The following is a 16,746-nucleotide window of genomic DNA, read 5'->3' on the forward strand; positions in this document are numbered from 1 at the left end:
AGTAAATTGGGAAGCCAAGGCCTAATGGTAAGAGAAGCAGCTTTGGGGCCAGGTCACCAGTTTGATTCCCTGGACAAGCAGGAATGGCTGAAGTGCCCTTGAGCAAGGCACCTAACCTCCTGCTGCTCCCCAGGGTATATGTTGCTCTGGGTATGTTGTACATATGTCCTGGGTATGACATTAAACTACATCCGGTGGTGAGGCCCCAAGCTGGAAGGCAAAGGGCTTTGGGCATAGTGGAGCGACCCCTTAATTGCCATCACTCCCAGGTCCACCCTGACCCGGGGTGGTAGTACCTGCTAAGGGTGCCAACTATGGCTCAAATAGCGAAACTGCCCACTGCCTTGTGGGTGGCTAGGGACAGCCAAAGGCTAAGGGAGCATACCCTGACAGAAAAGCACCGGGGTAATTGGGCAGGGGACGTCCAATAGCCTTGAAAGGCAAGTTCCATAGGAGAAGGAAACTCCGAGAAAAAAACGAATGCAGGCATTGCGAACCGCATTCTGATTTAGCAAATGAAAGGATGCACTCAACAACCAACAACCACACCAGGGTTCCAGTCTCTGTAACTCAAGGTCCTTATTCCTCTCTAGTACCCTCTGGTATTAATGACCGGAATACCCTCAAGCCAGCTGGACGGGTATCTCGCGATGGAGATGGGAAGGGACCAACCCAACTACTCAAGTGCAAAAAACGTACCTTGATCAGCACATTTAATGCTCGTACCCTGTCTAAAGACAGCAGGCTGTCTGAACTTGTCAACTGTTCTAGACAGCATAATATTGACATCCTGAGTATCCAAGAGCATCGATTATACCACCCTGATGTCGAAATTGATCGCAAAACAAGTGACGGTGATAAGATGATAATCTTATCACATCATCAGCATGGCAAAACTCCCAAAGCTCCACGATTGGTGGTGTTGGCATGTTACTTTCGGCTTGTGCTGCTGAGCAATTAAAATTCGTAGTGAAGATATCCCCACAGGTCCTTGTTACCCAATTTTATGGCAACCCACAATGCACCATCATAGCATGTTACAGTCTGACTAATGTTGCTGATGAATCGTCCGTAGACCAATTTTACGAAGTCCTTAAAGACTCCACAGATGACGTTCCAATTCACAACCTTTTGGTTGTTGTAGGAGACTTCAATGCGCAAATAGGCCCTGAAGATGCACCATTCACCTTCAACACCAAAGGGACAAATCACAATGGAGAAAAACTGGCAGACTTTGCAGAGGAGTCTCAGCTCATAGTCACAAATACTAGATTTATGAAGTCATTTAACAAATTGCAGACATTCCAATTTCCTACCGGAAAGCGTTTCCAAATTGACTACATCCTTGTCCATAAAAAGTGGAAAAACAGCATCTTGAACTGCCAGGCCTACTCGTCCTTCTCAAGTGTTGGGTCTGACCACCGAGTTGTTTCATGTACCATTCGCCTGAGCCTCCAACAGTCCAAGAAGCCCACTTTGAATCTTATGAAAGAGATTGATTGGAAATATGCGCGTGCTACCCCAGAGGTCTCTTCAGCGTTCACCCTGGAAGTTCAAAACCGCTATGACGCACTCTCTCAACCAGATGATGATATCGAAACATCTTACAATAATCTCATTTCGGCCACCCAGGACGTCGCTCTGACTAGGCTGCCTAAAAAGAAGAGGAAGAAAGAAAAGCCGCTTAGCAGCCATTCTCTAGTCAACGAAGCTCGATCGGCTGTGCGCAAAGCCGCCACTAGATACGAACAAAAGCCTACACGAACATCTCTTAGAACACTGACTAAAGCCCAGGCCCAACTTGACGAAGCTTATGCCAAGGCTGAAGCAGAATGTATAGAGAAGAAATTTGATCGAATTGGAAACCTCAATTCTTCGAACCAACATGTAGCAGCCTGGCCTATCATCAACGACCTTGATGGGCAAAAAAATAGACCTTTGATTCGCATTAAAGGAGGATCCCCTAAAAAACAGAAAGAAAACTGGCGATCCCATTTTCAAAACCTGCTAGGGGGGCAACCGGACAACACCCAAGGGAACAGATCCTTGCCTCTTATCCAGATTGCCGAGCTGCTAGACATTAGCACGTCTTCATTCACCATACTGGAGCTACGCGAGGCAATAAAGTCCTTGAGAGCCAACAAGTCTCCTGGCCTCGATAACATCCCGAGTCTCATCTGGAAAGACCCCCTTTTTCACGATCTACTGCTCAAGTTCTATAACCATACCTTTTCTGCTCTACTGCCGCCATCTGCCTGGACAAAGTCTGATATTGTGCCAATTCCCAAAAAAGGCGACCTGACATTGGCCCCCAATTACCGAGGCATTTCTTTAACACCGATTGCAGCCAAAATTTACTACAAGCTCCTACTGAATCGGCTTGTGCCTGCAGTTGACCCACGTAACAATCAGAACGGCTTTAGAAGGGGCCAATCTACCATCTCGCAAATCTTGGCTCTACGTCGCATTATTGAAGAAATGAAAAGGCTCGACAAGGACTTCACGATCTGCTTTGTGGACTTTCGGAAAGCATTCGACTCTATCAACCGGGAAGCCATGTTCAACATCCTCCCCCTGTATGGCATACCACAACCTATCATTGCAGCTATCAAAGCACTCTACACTGACACCCAGGCTACAGTTATCACAGCTGATGGCGAAACTGCGTTTTTCGACATCGAGGCGGGAGTTTTACAAGGTGATACATTAGCTCCATTTTTGTTTATCATCGTGTTGGACTATGTCCTTCGCTTGTCCCTGGCCACAATAAACCACAAAGGCCTACAACTCCACCCGAGACGTAGCAGAAGGCAACCTGCCATACACCTCACTGACCTTGATTTTGCTGATGACATTGCCCTGGTCGCCGATCTTGTCACAAACGCTGAATCCCTTCTGCACTCACTGGAAAATGCTGCAAGCTTAGTAGGACTCCACTGCAATGAAAGCAAGACTGAAGTTATCTCGTCAGTTCCAAATTGCTGCTTTCTGTCATCTTCTGGCAACAGTATAAACCAAGTAACAGACTTCAAATATCTCGGGTCTTACATAATGGATGCCGCAAAGGATATGAAGTCCCGTAAAGCCTTGGCATGGACAGCCTGCAACAAGCTGAACAGAATATGGCACTCGACCATCGCCAATGAGACAAAGATCTACATCTTTAGAACGCTGATAGGGCCTATTTTCCTCTACGGCTCAGAAACATGGACCCTCACCACAAGGCAACAGAAGCGTCTGGATGGAGCTTACACCAACTTGCTCAGACGCGTCCAAAATATCCACTGGTCAGAGCATGCCACCTTACAGCGGATATACGGAGATATCCCTCCCCTGTCTCAGAAGGTCGCCAAGCGGAGGCTCTCATTGGCTGGGCCATCGGGCCGCTGGGGAAATCATTCAGCTTTTATTGCTGTGGAAACCCAGCGGTCCTGTCCGCTACAGAGGCCTTACCTTCCCAGACATGCTGGCAAGGGGTGCAGGGTTTGAGAGAGAGGACCTCCCCATTGCAATGGCGGACTGCGAAGTGTGGCGATGTGTGGTCGAGAGCGCCCTGGCTCCAAGGGTCGCTCGATGATGATGATGTTGTACATCACTCTGGATAAGAGCGTCTGCTAAATTCCATTAATATAATGTAAATGAGGAAGCGGCTGTTTAAGCTAGATAATATTAAATACACTCACCATCCTCTTTGGGTTCCATTCCTATTAACCAAAAACAGGAATCTGAAGGTACAGTGGGCATAAACTCCACAAAACTGGACAGCTGAAGACTGGACAAACATCAGTTTTGGTAAGCCTATACCCATTGTGGCCTCAGATTCCTCATACAGGAGCGGAACCCAATGTGGTCTTCAGCAGTTGTAGCCCATCTGCTTCAAAGTTCGACATATTTTGCATTCTGAGATGCTTTTCTGTTATCACAGTTGTAAAGAGTGGGCGTTTGAGTTACCATAGCCTTCCTGTCTATCCATTCAGCTCTCTCCTCTCTCATCAACAAGGCATGTCTTCCTGCAGAACTGCCACTCAGTGGGTTTTTTTTTTGTACCATTCTGTGTGAACTTGAGAGACTGTTAGAGACGCTTATGTGTGAAAATCCTGGAAGACCAGCAATTTCTGGAATCCTCAAACCACCAAAAATATGTCACAGTCAACTTCACTGGGAACATGTTTTCCCCATTCTCATGCGTGATGTGAACATTAACTGAAGCTCTTGACTGATATGAAAAGCTGATTTTATGCACTGTGCTGGAGCCACATGATTGGCTGATTGAATAATTGCATAAAATGTGCAGGTGTTCACATGTGGATGGTCGAGTGTATATATAAAAAATATGGTTATATAGGGTTCCTCTGTTGTTATTTGAAAGCAAGCAGGAAGCATCAAGAATCTGAAGACACTAGATCCAGTCTCCTGATCGACCTTGCCGAACAATAGTTTGTTTGCTTTTTTAAAGTTGTAAACATTGGAATGCTAAGATGGCTAACACTGAGCAAATTAAATCCAGCTTAGCATTTTCACTTGGGCTGTCATTTAATACTGTTGATACACCAGTCAGCCATAACTTTAGAACCACTGACCGGTGAAGTGAATAACACTGATTATCTCCTTACAATGGCATCTGTCAGTCGGTAGGAAATACAGCATTAGGCAGCAAGTAAACAGTCAGTTCTTGAAGTTGATGTGTTGGAAGCAGGAAAAATGGGTAAGTGTAAGGATCTGAGTGACTTTAACAAGGGCCAAATTGTGATGGCTAGAAGACTGGGTCTGAGCATCTCCAAAACGACAGGTCTTGTGGGGTGTTCCCGGTATGCAGTGGTTAGTATAGGAGTGGCCATGATGTATGGTGTATATTGTATATTGCATGACAGAGTGGATATATTTTGGATGTAATTTTATCTTTGTGATATAGAATGAGTGGGATTGATTAATGGTACGGTGTATATGTAGATAAATAGAAAGTGAAACGAGCCACAGTGACACAATTTAACATTCCGAGAGACATAAATAGCAGAAACTGTAAACAGTAAACTGACAACTGAGCTGCTTTTGCTGTTGTAACATAGCATGTGTGTGACACCACTGAGGCAGAGCATGCATGTCTGTAGCAGTTCTATTGGAACATAAGGCTACATCCACATGACAACGGCAACAAGATTTTTTTTTTTTAAATATCGTGTCCACATGGGCAACGGATCAGTAAAATATCAGGTTCATATGGCAACGCAACGCTTGCTGAAAATGATGCAATACACATGCCACACCTCTACGTGAGCTGTAAGACGGTCCCATCGGAGACACCAGAACAATAGAAGAAGTACAGTAGACGCATGCGCATAAACCCCTTCTTCTGTAGCATCAGCCACAAAGTTTTGATTATTAATCAGTAGCGTAAAACGAAAGACGTGGAAAGAGGAATGAATGGGGTAGATGGAAGCCGGTACGCCAACATTCTGATATCCTCCAGAATTCTTTAATGGTCCTGAATAAATTGAATGCTACACGTTGATGGATTACTTTGTTCTTCTACGCCCTTTTTGAGGAATGTATTGTCGGACTTAAACCACCATCTGAAGAGGTGAGATCGCTCCTTTTTTTTTTCCTATTTTTGCTGGCGGGATTGTTTTTGTTTTTGGAAAGCGCACGGGCGGGGCGCGGTTTGGTACTGCTTCTGCAGTGTTTGGACTAAAGACTCTGCCCTAAGGGCTATTCTCTCTCTCTCTCTCTCTCTCTCTCTCTCTCTCTCACACACACACTTTGCACCATTACACAATAAATATTCGCAGTGAAAATATTTTGTAAGCGCATTTCATGAACCAAGTTATAGGATTTGTTGACAACTCGCATCGAGTTTGTTACACTTCTACCCGGCGTGAAGCACTGACAGTCATGTGGTTGTGACGTCATCGTAAACAAATCCGTTCTACTCATCCAGACGACTTCGCAACGGCGCCGTTGCCAGATTTTTCCACTCTGGAACCCGTTCTCAAAAGATTTCGTTTTGGGGCACCCAAAACGCCGGTGCCGTGTGGATGCCAGGCCGAAACGATAAACAATTTTATCAGATTCACCTGAATCCGTTGCCATGTGGACAGGGCCTGAGTCTGTCTTTGTACACATACTTAAAACTCTTATCATGCTTAATATAGGTGTTTACAAAAAGTAATCCCTTACTCTCTTGGTTTAAAATCATATTGTGAAAACAGGATTATCCAAGACCATCATTAAAAAAAAAAAATTATCTAGGTTCGGCATTAAGTATTATTACTCCTCTATATTTAAAGGCCCAGTCCCACATCTCATCTCATCTCATTATCTCTAGACGCTTTATCCTTCTACAGGGTCGCAGGCAAGCTGGAGCCTATCCCAGCTGACTACGGGCGAAAGGCGGGGTACACCCTGGACAAGTCGCCAGGTCATCACAGGGCTGACACATAGACACAGACAACCATTCACACTCACATTCACACCTACGGTCAATTTAGAGTCACCAGTTAACCTAACCTGCATGTCTTTGGACTGTGGGGGAAACCGGAGCACCCGGAGGAAACCCACGCGGACACGGGGAGAACATGCAAACTCCACACAGAAAGGCCCTTGCCGGCCCCGGGGCTCGAACCCAGGACCTTCTTGCTGTGAGGCGACAGCGCTAACCACTACACCACCGTGCCGCCCCCAGTCCCACATTACCAATAATTATAACTATGACTGTAACTACAACGATAACTATAAATAAATCCGTCTCCTGCAGTTTATGTGGATGGTGCTCACACCAGACCGATAACGATACCTATAACCCAGACTCGGGTTTATCCGTATCAGTGAGATTACTTCTGGAGCAATTTTTCCAGACCTGGACCTGATCCGATAAAACATCTGACCAATCAGGTAATTGTTACATGTGACATTGTCTGAGCATGTGCTATTTTCCCTGGGCATCTTTGTACATCCTTGTTGCATCATGAAGTCACAGAATACGGATTCACTGAAAAATAAAAAAAATATAATACAAAGCACAGCTCTTTTATTCACGGAGATGTGATTTTCCATGAAATATCAATCGTAAATTAATAAAGTAAACATATAAATGCAGATAAGATATTTTAATTATGAACTTTGGCATTTAATTGTTTTAGACTTCTTAATTTTTTATCCATGATGCATCATCTGTATGAAATCGGTAACCAATCCGTAATATACTGGAACGTCCGTGACCAGTCCGTAAATTATTAGCATCCGTGATTCATCCATATTAAAATCCGTAACCATTCCTTATTTTGCATCCTTTGTTATTATATTTCTGTAGTCCGTGACCTATGTGTATTTTGTCAGCCACTGGAGTGTGTGCATGGGTTGTTTTGAAGTCCAAGCTGTGCAGTATGACCCGGAATAATGTGCTACTACTTGGAAAAAGCTTCCATGACTATTCCTAAGTTGCATGTATTTATTTCCCTGAGTGTCAGGACCAAGCGATATTATAGTCGGGATTGTAGTTGTGGTGTGACTGCTCCAGACTGGAACTAAATGGAGGCACAGGTATAGTCATAGTTGTAGTTATAGGTATAGTTATAGTTATTGGTGTTGTGGGGCCGGGCCCTTACTCCCTTCAACTGTTCCTAAAAAAGGTGATTATTTTTGCAGTTGTTTTCATATGCACATTGAAAATATGTGAGTTTACGTTAAACAAGTATTTATCGTTCAACTAGTTTCAGCAGATCCCTTCATCAGATTTTTTTAAAGACAAGTAAGCCTTGTAAACCAAAACCTGTCCCTGGCCCTAAGTGAATTCATGCCGAATTCTAACACCCTTGCAAAATTCAGGGGCTGATCTGAGAACACTGATGAATGTGGTTAGCAATATGAATATGTAAATGGTAGATAAGACGTATAATGAGACACTTGTTGCAGCTAATAAGCTTTGCTGATTTGTTTCTTTGACAGGACTACCAAATGTGGCTGGATCTGCGTAATCTAGAGTGTAAGATGCAGGAGCGATACATCACACACGAGAGCGATGATATGCGCTGGGAACATTTCGCTGAGCAAAATGGCCTGCAGTATCCTGCCCACCTCATTAACCCTCATGCTGATGTCACTGAGGAGGTGGAGTCTGAAGAGGCGATAATGAGCATGCTCAGTGATCGAGTCAGTGCACTGTAGATTGTTGCCTGTCCCTTTAAGACATGACGCAAATAAAGCCAAATGCACAGGACAATACAAGTCCAAACACTTACAGTCTGCTGCCATATTAACACATTCATATTGTACTTTATTACACGAGAGAACAACAGTCAATTTTGCCAAATATCCAGTGCCTAAAGAATATAACTAAATCATGTTCAATTCATAACCATTCCCCTGCATATTTTTAAAATTCTCAGTATTGTCATTCATACTACACTGAACAAAGCACAGTACATTCAATCCCACTTCATCAAAAGCATCCTTTTTTCAGAATAAAGGAGAAATATTTTAAAATGACTTTTAAAATTGCCCTACAAATAAGTATAACTGTAAAACTATGATACCTTATGCTGAATAATATAACATTCTAAAGCCATCAAAAATTAATCTGCAGTACAAACTCACAAAGTCACAAAGCATGACAATGCTGTGGTGACTTGCCTTAGTTGATGTGTAACTATTAGAAAAAGTGTAAGTCCTTGCAGCTTTTGTGGGCTTCTGTGGTTTGTAAGGTGCATATGAGTGTGTGTGTGTGTGTGTGTGTGTGTGTGTGTGTGTGTGTGAGAGAGAGAGAGAGAGAGAGAGAGAGAGACTGACTGCGTGAGTGCATTCATGTTGGTTGTGTGTGTATGTGGAGTATTGAGTACATGAAAGTACATGATTTGTGCAACAAGTCAACCAGCTTGAAAAGTAATACCGCCTGCAGTTTTTTTCTTCTCTTGCTTTCTCCTGTGTCAATTGTAATAAAAAACAAGAAACGTGATCATTTAAAAATTTTTTATTGCATGTCGTGCACATTGTACATTTCCACTGTTGTTTCCAAAATGTTAAATTTGCAATTTGTAAACCACTTTATACCAGTCAATAGTTTGGACACACCTTCTAATTTGATGTGTTTTCTTTATTTTTTTATTAATTAAAAGTCACTTCGTGTCTTAAAGTAATGATGGGTGTTGTTTACTTAGCTGAGTGGTTCTTGACATAATATGGATGACTACAGTTGTGGAATAGGGCTGTTTACTGTATTTTTAATTATTTACGATTTACTGTTTGGTCTCAAATGCATTAAGAAGGCAAGAAATTGCACTAATTAACTTTTGACGAGGCACCTGTTAATTGCAAAGCATTCCAGGTGACAACCTCATGAAGCTGGTTAAGATAATGCCAATAGAGTACAAAGCATCATCAAGATAAACACTGGCTACACTGAAGAATCTAAAATATGAAATATATTTTTTAACACTGTTTTTTAATCCACATAATTCCATGTATGTTCCATATGTTATTTCATAGTTTTGATGTCTTGTTGTTGTCTGTATTGCTCTATAATGTAGAAAATAGTCAAAATGCAGAAAAACCTATGAATGAGTAGATGTGTCCAAACTTTTGACTGGTACTGTGTGTGTGTGTGTGTGTGTGTGTGTGTGTGTGTGTGTGTGTGTATATATATATATATATATATATATATATATATATATATACCCCGATTCCAAAAAAGTTGGGACAAAGTACAAATTGTAAATAAAAATGGAATGCGATAATTTACAAATCTCAAAAACTGATATTGTATTCACAATAGAACATAGACAACATATCAAATGTCGAAAGTGAGACATTTTGAAATTTCATGCCAAATATTGGCTCATTTGAAATTTCATGACAGCAACACATCTCAAAAAAGTTGGGACAGAGGCAATAAGAGGCTGGAAAAGTTAAAGGTACAAAAAAGGAACAGCTGGAGGACCAAATTGCAACTCATTAGGTCAATTGTCAATAGGTCATTAACATGACTGGGTATAAAAAGAGCATCTTGGAGTGGCAGCGGCTCTCAGAAGTAAAGATGGGAAGAGGATCACCAATCCCCCTAATTCTGCGCCGACAAATAGTGGAGCAATATCAGAAAGGAGTTCGACAGTGTAAAATTGCAAAGAGTTTGAACATATCATCATCTACAGTGCATAATATCATCAAAAGATTCAGAGAATCTGGAAGAATCTCTGTGCGTAAGGGTCAAGGCCGGAAAACCATACTGGGTGCCCGTGATCTTCAGGCCCTTAGACGGCACTACATCACATACAGGCATGCTTCTGTATTGGAAATCACAAAATGGGCTCAGGAATATTTCCAGAGAACATTATCTGTGAACACAATTCACCGTGCCATCCGCCGTTGCCAGCTAAAAGTCTATAGTTCAAAGAAGAAGCCGTATCTAAACATGATCCAGAAGTGCAGACGTCTTCTCTGGGCCAAGGCTCATTTAAAATGGACTGTGGCAAAGTGGAAAACTATTCTGTGGTCAGACGAATCAAAATTTGAAGTTCTTTATGGAAATCAGGGACGCCGTGTCATTTGGACTAAAGAGGAGAAGGACGACCCAAGTTGTTATCAGCGCTCAGTTCAGAAGCCTGCATCTCTGATGGTATGGGGTTGCATTAGTGCGTGTGGCATGGGCAGCTTACACATCTGGAAAGACACCATCAATGCTGAAAGGTATATCCAGGTTCCTGAGCAACATATGCTCCCATCCAGACGACGTCTCTTTCAGGGAAGACCTTGCATTTTCCAACATGACAATGCCAAACCACATACTGCATCAATTACAGCATCATGGCTGCGTAGAAGAAGGGTCCGGGTACTGAACTGGCCAGCCTGCAGTCCAGATCTTTCACCCATAGAAAACATTTGGTGCATCATAAAACGGAAGATACGACAAAAAAAGACCTAAGACAGTTGAGCAACTAGAATCCTACATTAGACAAGAATGGGTTAACATTCCTATCCCTAAACTTGAGCAACTTGTCTCCTCAGTCCCCAGACGTTTACAGACTGTTGTAAAGAGAAAAGGGGATATCTCACAGTGGTAAACATGGCCTTGTCCCAACTTTTTTGAGATGTGTTGTTGTCATGAAATTTAAAATCACCTAATTTTTCTCTTTAAATGATACATTTTCTCAGTTTAAACATTTGATATGTCATCTATGTTCTATTCTGAATAAAATATGGAATTTTGAAACTTCCACATCATTGCATTCCGTTTTTATTTACAATTTGTACTTTGTCCCAACTTTTTTGGAATTGGGGTTGTATATTTATATATATAGTCTAGAAAAAACACATGGTGGTTTGTGTGGAGTCCATGCCTCGATGTGTCTATGCTTTTTTGGTGGTACAAGTGCTACCTACACAATATGCAGGTGGTTTTAATGTTATGGCTGATCGGTGTGTGTGTGTGTGTGTGTGTGTGTGTGTGTGTGTGTGTGTGTGTGTGTGTGTACATAAAGTAACATATTACATAATAGCCCACTTTTTGGACAAAAAAAAAAAAAAATCATAAATCAGGTTCTACTTGCAAAACAAAAGCAAGCGTGCTAGTCAAAGTCTCCAAAAGAACTGTGGCACGTTCTTCAAGACTCTCAGTAAAACTTGCCAACTAAATTCCTTATAAACCTGCAGGAAGTGTCTACAAAATGCACAAAGAGTGTACTGATATATATTTAAAAAGTAAAAGGTTGTCACACCAAATATTGGCTTTGTTCTGTTTATTCCTGTTTACTGCTCTTTATAGTATTTGACTTTAATGAGAAATATTTAATTGTCATGATTTTTGAAGGCATCTATCACAACATCTCTGCATGTGCCGATGATTTTTGTCCAGAAGTGTGTGTGTGTGTGTGTGTGTGTGTGTGTGTGTGTGTGTGTGTGTGTTGCTGCTGCTGTTGTTGAGGGGACTAATTAAACCTTGCTCATGTTTGCTTGTATGGTTCAGTCTCTGAGGATGGAGTGTCCGCCGGCAGATGGCGCTGTACGCTTAGAAAGTCTGACGCGAATCGCGCGCATTGATGATGTTCAACATGACCGTGTGCGTTTAGGAAGGTGTTGGTGGAATTGGCCAGACGAGGTGAGAAGAGTGACCTTCATTAAAAAAACGAAGGACGTCCAAAAAGGAAGTTTAAAATAGGAAGTCTACTGAGACAGCACACTGCTTCGGAACAACTCTGCAGTATTATACTGGTGTTCAAACCCTGCTTGAGTTTCATACTGGGACTAGAATCCACCTTAGGGTCCTGGAGTGTGTAGAAGACCTGAAGCACTGATGCACAGGGCAGGCAGCCTGTTAGCTGATTGAGCCTGTGATTAATAATAATAATAATAATAATAATAATAATAATAATAATAATTTGTCGGTTTGTTTTTTTGTCTGCACTTCTATGTGAAAAGACGCGCTCGCCACTGAGACGAGCTCACCGTGTGTTGGCTATCCTACTTGATCTCTCAACGCGCGCGCGCACACACACACACACACACACACACACACACACACCTGTCAAAACAACACAAAGTTGAGCGCGCGGCGCTCAGGGAGAGATCATGACACTCGGCATCATGAAAGGGAAGAAATGGGCCCGGAGCGAAGTATTTTCTCACAGAGCTCCTCATTTTACACCAGTCTGAGTCGCGATCATTCAAAGCAGAAAGCCACAGCAAAGCAAATACATCAAGCCGCTATGAATCAGTTGCGCCGGTGCCATGAGCTGTGACAAACCCGAGCAGATGATGAAGAGCAAAAGCTTCAGGACTGAAAGAAACGGGGGAAATCTACAGATGGACTGTCTGTCGGCTTACCCACGCTGCAAGCATCAGCCGCTTCGCCTTCATTGAAATTCTCTTCATTGAAACTCAAACCAGACGCACTATGCTCTATAGCATATACAGACATCAATATTTTCTATAATAATAATAATAATAATAATAATAATAATAATAATAATAGTAGTAGTAGTAGCTCAAAGCTGCTGTATTTTCATTTTAGAAATAAATTTATTCTGGGATTTTTTTTAATGGGAATTTTTTTTAAATTGGAGTTTAAAAAATAGCATTCTTGAATATAATAATAATAATAATAATAATAATAATAATAATAATAATAATAATAGCTCAAAGCTGCTGTATTTTCATTTTAGAAATAAAGTTATTATGGAATTTTTTTAATGGGAGTTTTTTTTTAATTGGAGTTTTAAAAAATGGCATTCTTGAATAATAATAATAATAATAATAATAATAATAGCTCAAAGCTGCTGTATTTTCATTTTAGAAATAAAGTTATTATGGGATTTTTTTTAATGGGAATTTTTTTTTTAATTGGAGTTTGAAAAAATAGTATTATTTAATAATAATAATATTAATAATAATAATAATAATAATAATAAATAGTTATTCTTACTGCAGACTATATTTATATGGAATGACTCAGAAAACTCGAATATATGCTCTTGTATTGCTCTTGTATATGTTCATTCAGCCTGGATGGCTATACTTATTTATGCATCACACTAAAAATTTACACCATATATATATATATATATATATATATATATATATATATATATATATAGTGTATAATGGATTTTCGAATTGTCGGGTTGCCTGTGGGTGTAAAATTACTCGGATTTCCGCCATTTCTATTGATTTTCCAGTGAAAATTAAACCGTTTAAACGAAAGAAGTGATATAGCACGTTAAAACATTTTATTATTATTATTATTATTATTATTATTATTATTATAGGCGTAAATTATTTGATCTCTTAACCTGGAATAAGAAAGAAACAATAAAGACGCAATGGTAATATTCTTTAAAGTAGGCATGGGTTACGTTTTATATGAGCTTATCTTCGGAAGATTTTTTTTTCCTCCCGGGATAAATTCTGTAAAATGTCCTGGAGTCGCGCGCGGTTCACATGAATCCGCACGCGCAGTTCGCGCACTTGGTTTTATGCAGATGAGCAGTGAGCGCGCGCTCTGCCCCATGCAGCTGCCATATGCTGCACTGTTTCCCTGAACGGGAAAAGCGTGTGTTACCTTAGTAACTGCTCTAACTAACGGCTGGGCTGGAACACATCATTTCAGTGTCGGTTGTATCAGAGCTCGTCGATACTCATAGGCAATATCAGAAACCGGCAAATATTTTCCTGGATTCTGTGTGAGCACTCAGGTGAAGGATAAACGATTAAATAAGTATGTTTCCGTTTCTCGTGTAGTTCATATCTGAGCTGCTGGAGTGACATTCAGAGGAATAAGATGCACTTTGAACAAAAAAAAAACAACATAAATTAAAAAAAAAAGCTGCAATTAAAAACGACATCATCCGGTTAGTTGACTATTTTACTTTAGTCTAACTTTGACTCACAGTCTGGACCGCTGTCTGTGCCCGGAGTCTCCTTCTTACCCGAAAGGGAGCTTCGGGAAAGATTTGCGAGCGGCTCGAACCGGCTGCTGTTGAGCGGATGGTGGGTTTGTGTGTGAGGGGGAAAAGGGCACGTGCGGCGGAGGAGCGCCGGAAACAGCCACACACTCCAACACACAGTCCGCCGAAGTCAACAGCACAACTTCATCAAAGCCACAGTGCAGCGAGAACAGTCAGCAACATCACACACATCAGCTTCATCCGAGTCACTGAGCTCTCACTCTGCTTGCCTCCTGTACGGGCTACACAGGGCCATTTCAGGCTGCAAAAATATGAGCACAGGTTTTATGCTTTTTATTTACAGAAGTGGAATAGCTTATGTGATCCTAAGGTCCATCAAATGCAGCTGAAAGAAGTTCATGAGTTAAAGAAAGGGATTTTTCTTTGGGGTAGACTCAATAATAATAATAATAATAATAATAATAATAATAATAATAATAGGTGGCACGGTGGTCTAGTGGTTAGCACTGTCACCTCACAGCAAGAAGGTTATGGGTTCAAGGCCGGCGAGGGCCTTTCTGTGCGGAGTTTGCATGTTGTCCATGTGCATTTCCTCCAGGTGCTCCGGTTTCCTCCACAGTCCAAAGACATGCAGGTTAGGCTAATTGGTGGCTCTAAGTTGACCGGATGTGAGTGTGAATGATTGTGTGTCTCTATACGTCAGCCCTGCGATGACCTGGCGACTTGTCCAGGGTGTACCCCGCCTCTCGCCCATAGTTAGCTGGGATAGGCTCCAGCTTGCCTGCGACCCTGTAGAACAGGATAAGCGGCTACAGATAACAGGTGGATGGATGGATGGATGGATGGATGGATGGATAATAATAATCAAAACCTCCCAACAAACACTACTAAAAAAAATGACTGTTTTATGTAAACACATGGTGATCTTAGTATTAGTATAATGTTCTGTCTTGTTTAAGGATGAATGGGAGGTCAAAACATCTATTAGTTATGAAGAAGAAAAAGAAGAAGATGAAGAGCTTCATTGGCATGACTCATTGTTGATATTCTTCATTTCATCCTTTCTACACTAATGTATAGAATACTAATATACTTATTATTATATACTAATGTATACAACAACAACAATGCAATAGCCTATTAATCTATGGCCTCTGAAATATAAATGCTCTGTTCTGTCTCTCAGTGTCTCCAAACCTAAAGTCATTGAGTTGGAACATTTTTAACGTGCTTTGGAGCTGAATGACTGAGAAGGACCTTTATTCTGTTTAAAAGCATCCTCTGAACTTCGGGGGAGGGATTGTGTGGTATTAGAAGGCTGGTTGAACTCTTAACACATTCCTTCACACCCTCAGTGTAACGCTCACAGCGTTGAGCCACCACAACATGCAGCCTTGTGAATGGTTTGTCTAACCATTCACTGACTTGTTGGATTCACATTGCCACCCACCATTTTACTAGGTGACATCTTGTATAACATAACATAAACCCAAAAATATATTTTGCTTCTCACGATTAGCCCGTGGGGGAAGCTGCTCAAGTTCACAAATTGGTCTAGCTAAATATTATGATAACCTTTTCCAGCCTAATTTGTAGTGCAGCCTGCACACACACACACACACACACACACACACACACACACACACACACACACACACATTAGGATCAACATCAATTACTGTGCAACATTTTCAAGTGCACAGTTCGCCAAAATGTCAGTGAAAACGAATGCAAAGTCTTTGGTTTTTGATGGGATTCTTTCTTTCTTTCTTTCTTTCTTTCTTTCTTTCTTTCTTTCTTTCTTTCTTTCTTTCTTTCTTTAAGTACCTCACATGTAAACCATATCTGACTCTTTTTAGTCACTTCAACACATTTCTCTAAAGGTCAGTTTCTGTTTACACTGCTGTGGTACTGTTAGGCTGCAACTGCAAATTTCTTCCCTTACAAAGGTGATATTTCTTGTCTGGTAAAAGCCCGGGTGGCAAGAATAAAAAAAAATGTGCTTATTGTTTACCCTGATCCAAGATATACCTAAATCAGGTCATTCAATGTCACATCATCTTACAGATGAGCTGTTCTACAGAGGAAATTCAATCATTGGCCTCTTGGGATGTCCAGCCACTGTGTGATAAAGTTGCTATTGAACTTTATTGGAGATATTTAGTTCAGTTTACAGTTTATACACTTGTTTACTGAAGGATAACTTATTGGCTACGCTACATCTCACAAAAAAATAATAAACTAAAGTCTATAGGAATAATGATCTAATTTACAAATACATCATCCTTTGGTAATGGGAAGAAAGTATAATACTGCATATCAGCACTATATATATATATATATATATATATATATATAT

The 16,746-nt window shown here is 41.1% G+C and overlaps 1 protein-coding gene across 3 annotated transcripts in view; it reads left to right on the forward strand.

Moving 5' to 3' along the window:
• Window positions 1-8,160, forward strand: part of prkd1 (protein kinase D1) — a 161,079-nt gene extending 152,919 nt beyond the window's left edge. For all 3 annotated transcript variants that reach the window (XM_060932995.1, XM_060932996.1, XM_060932994.1), the window contains one exon: window positions 7,942-8,160. In XM_060932995.1, the coding sequence (XP_060788978.1) occupies window positions 7,942-8,160 (219 nt within the window). The remainder of the gene's footprint in view (window positions 1-7,941) is intronic.
• Window positions 8,161-16,746: the final 8,586 nt, after the last annotated feature.

Source organism: Neoarius graeffei, chromosome 11 (assembly GCF_027579695.1).
Source record: "Neoarius graeffei isolate fNeoGra1 chromosome 11, fNeoGra1.pri, whole genome shotgun sequence".
Classification (NCBI taxonomy): domain Eukaryota; kingdom Metazoa; phylum Chordata; class Actinopteri; order Siluriformes; family Ariidae; genus Neoarius; species Neoarius graeffei.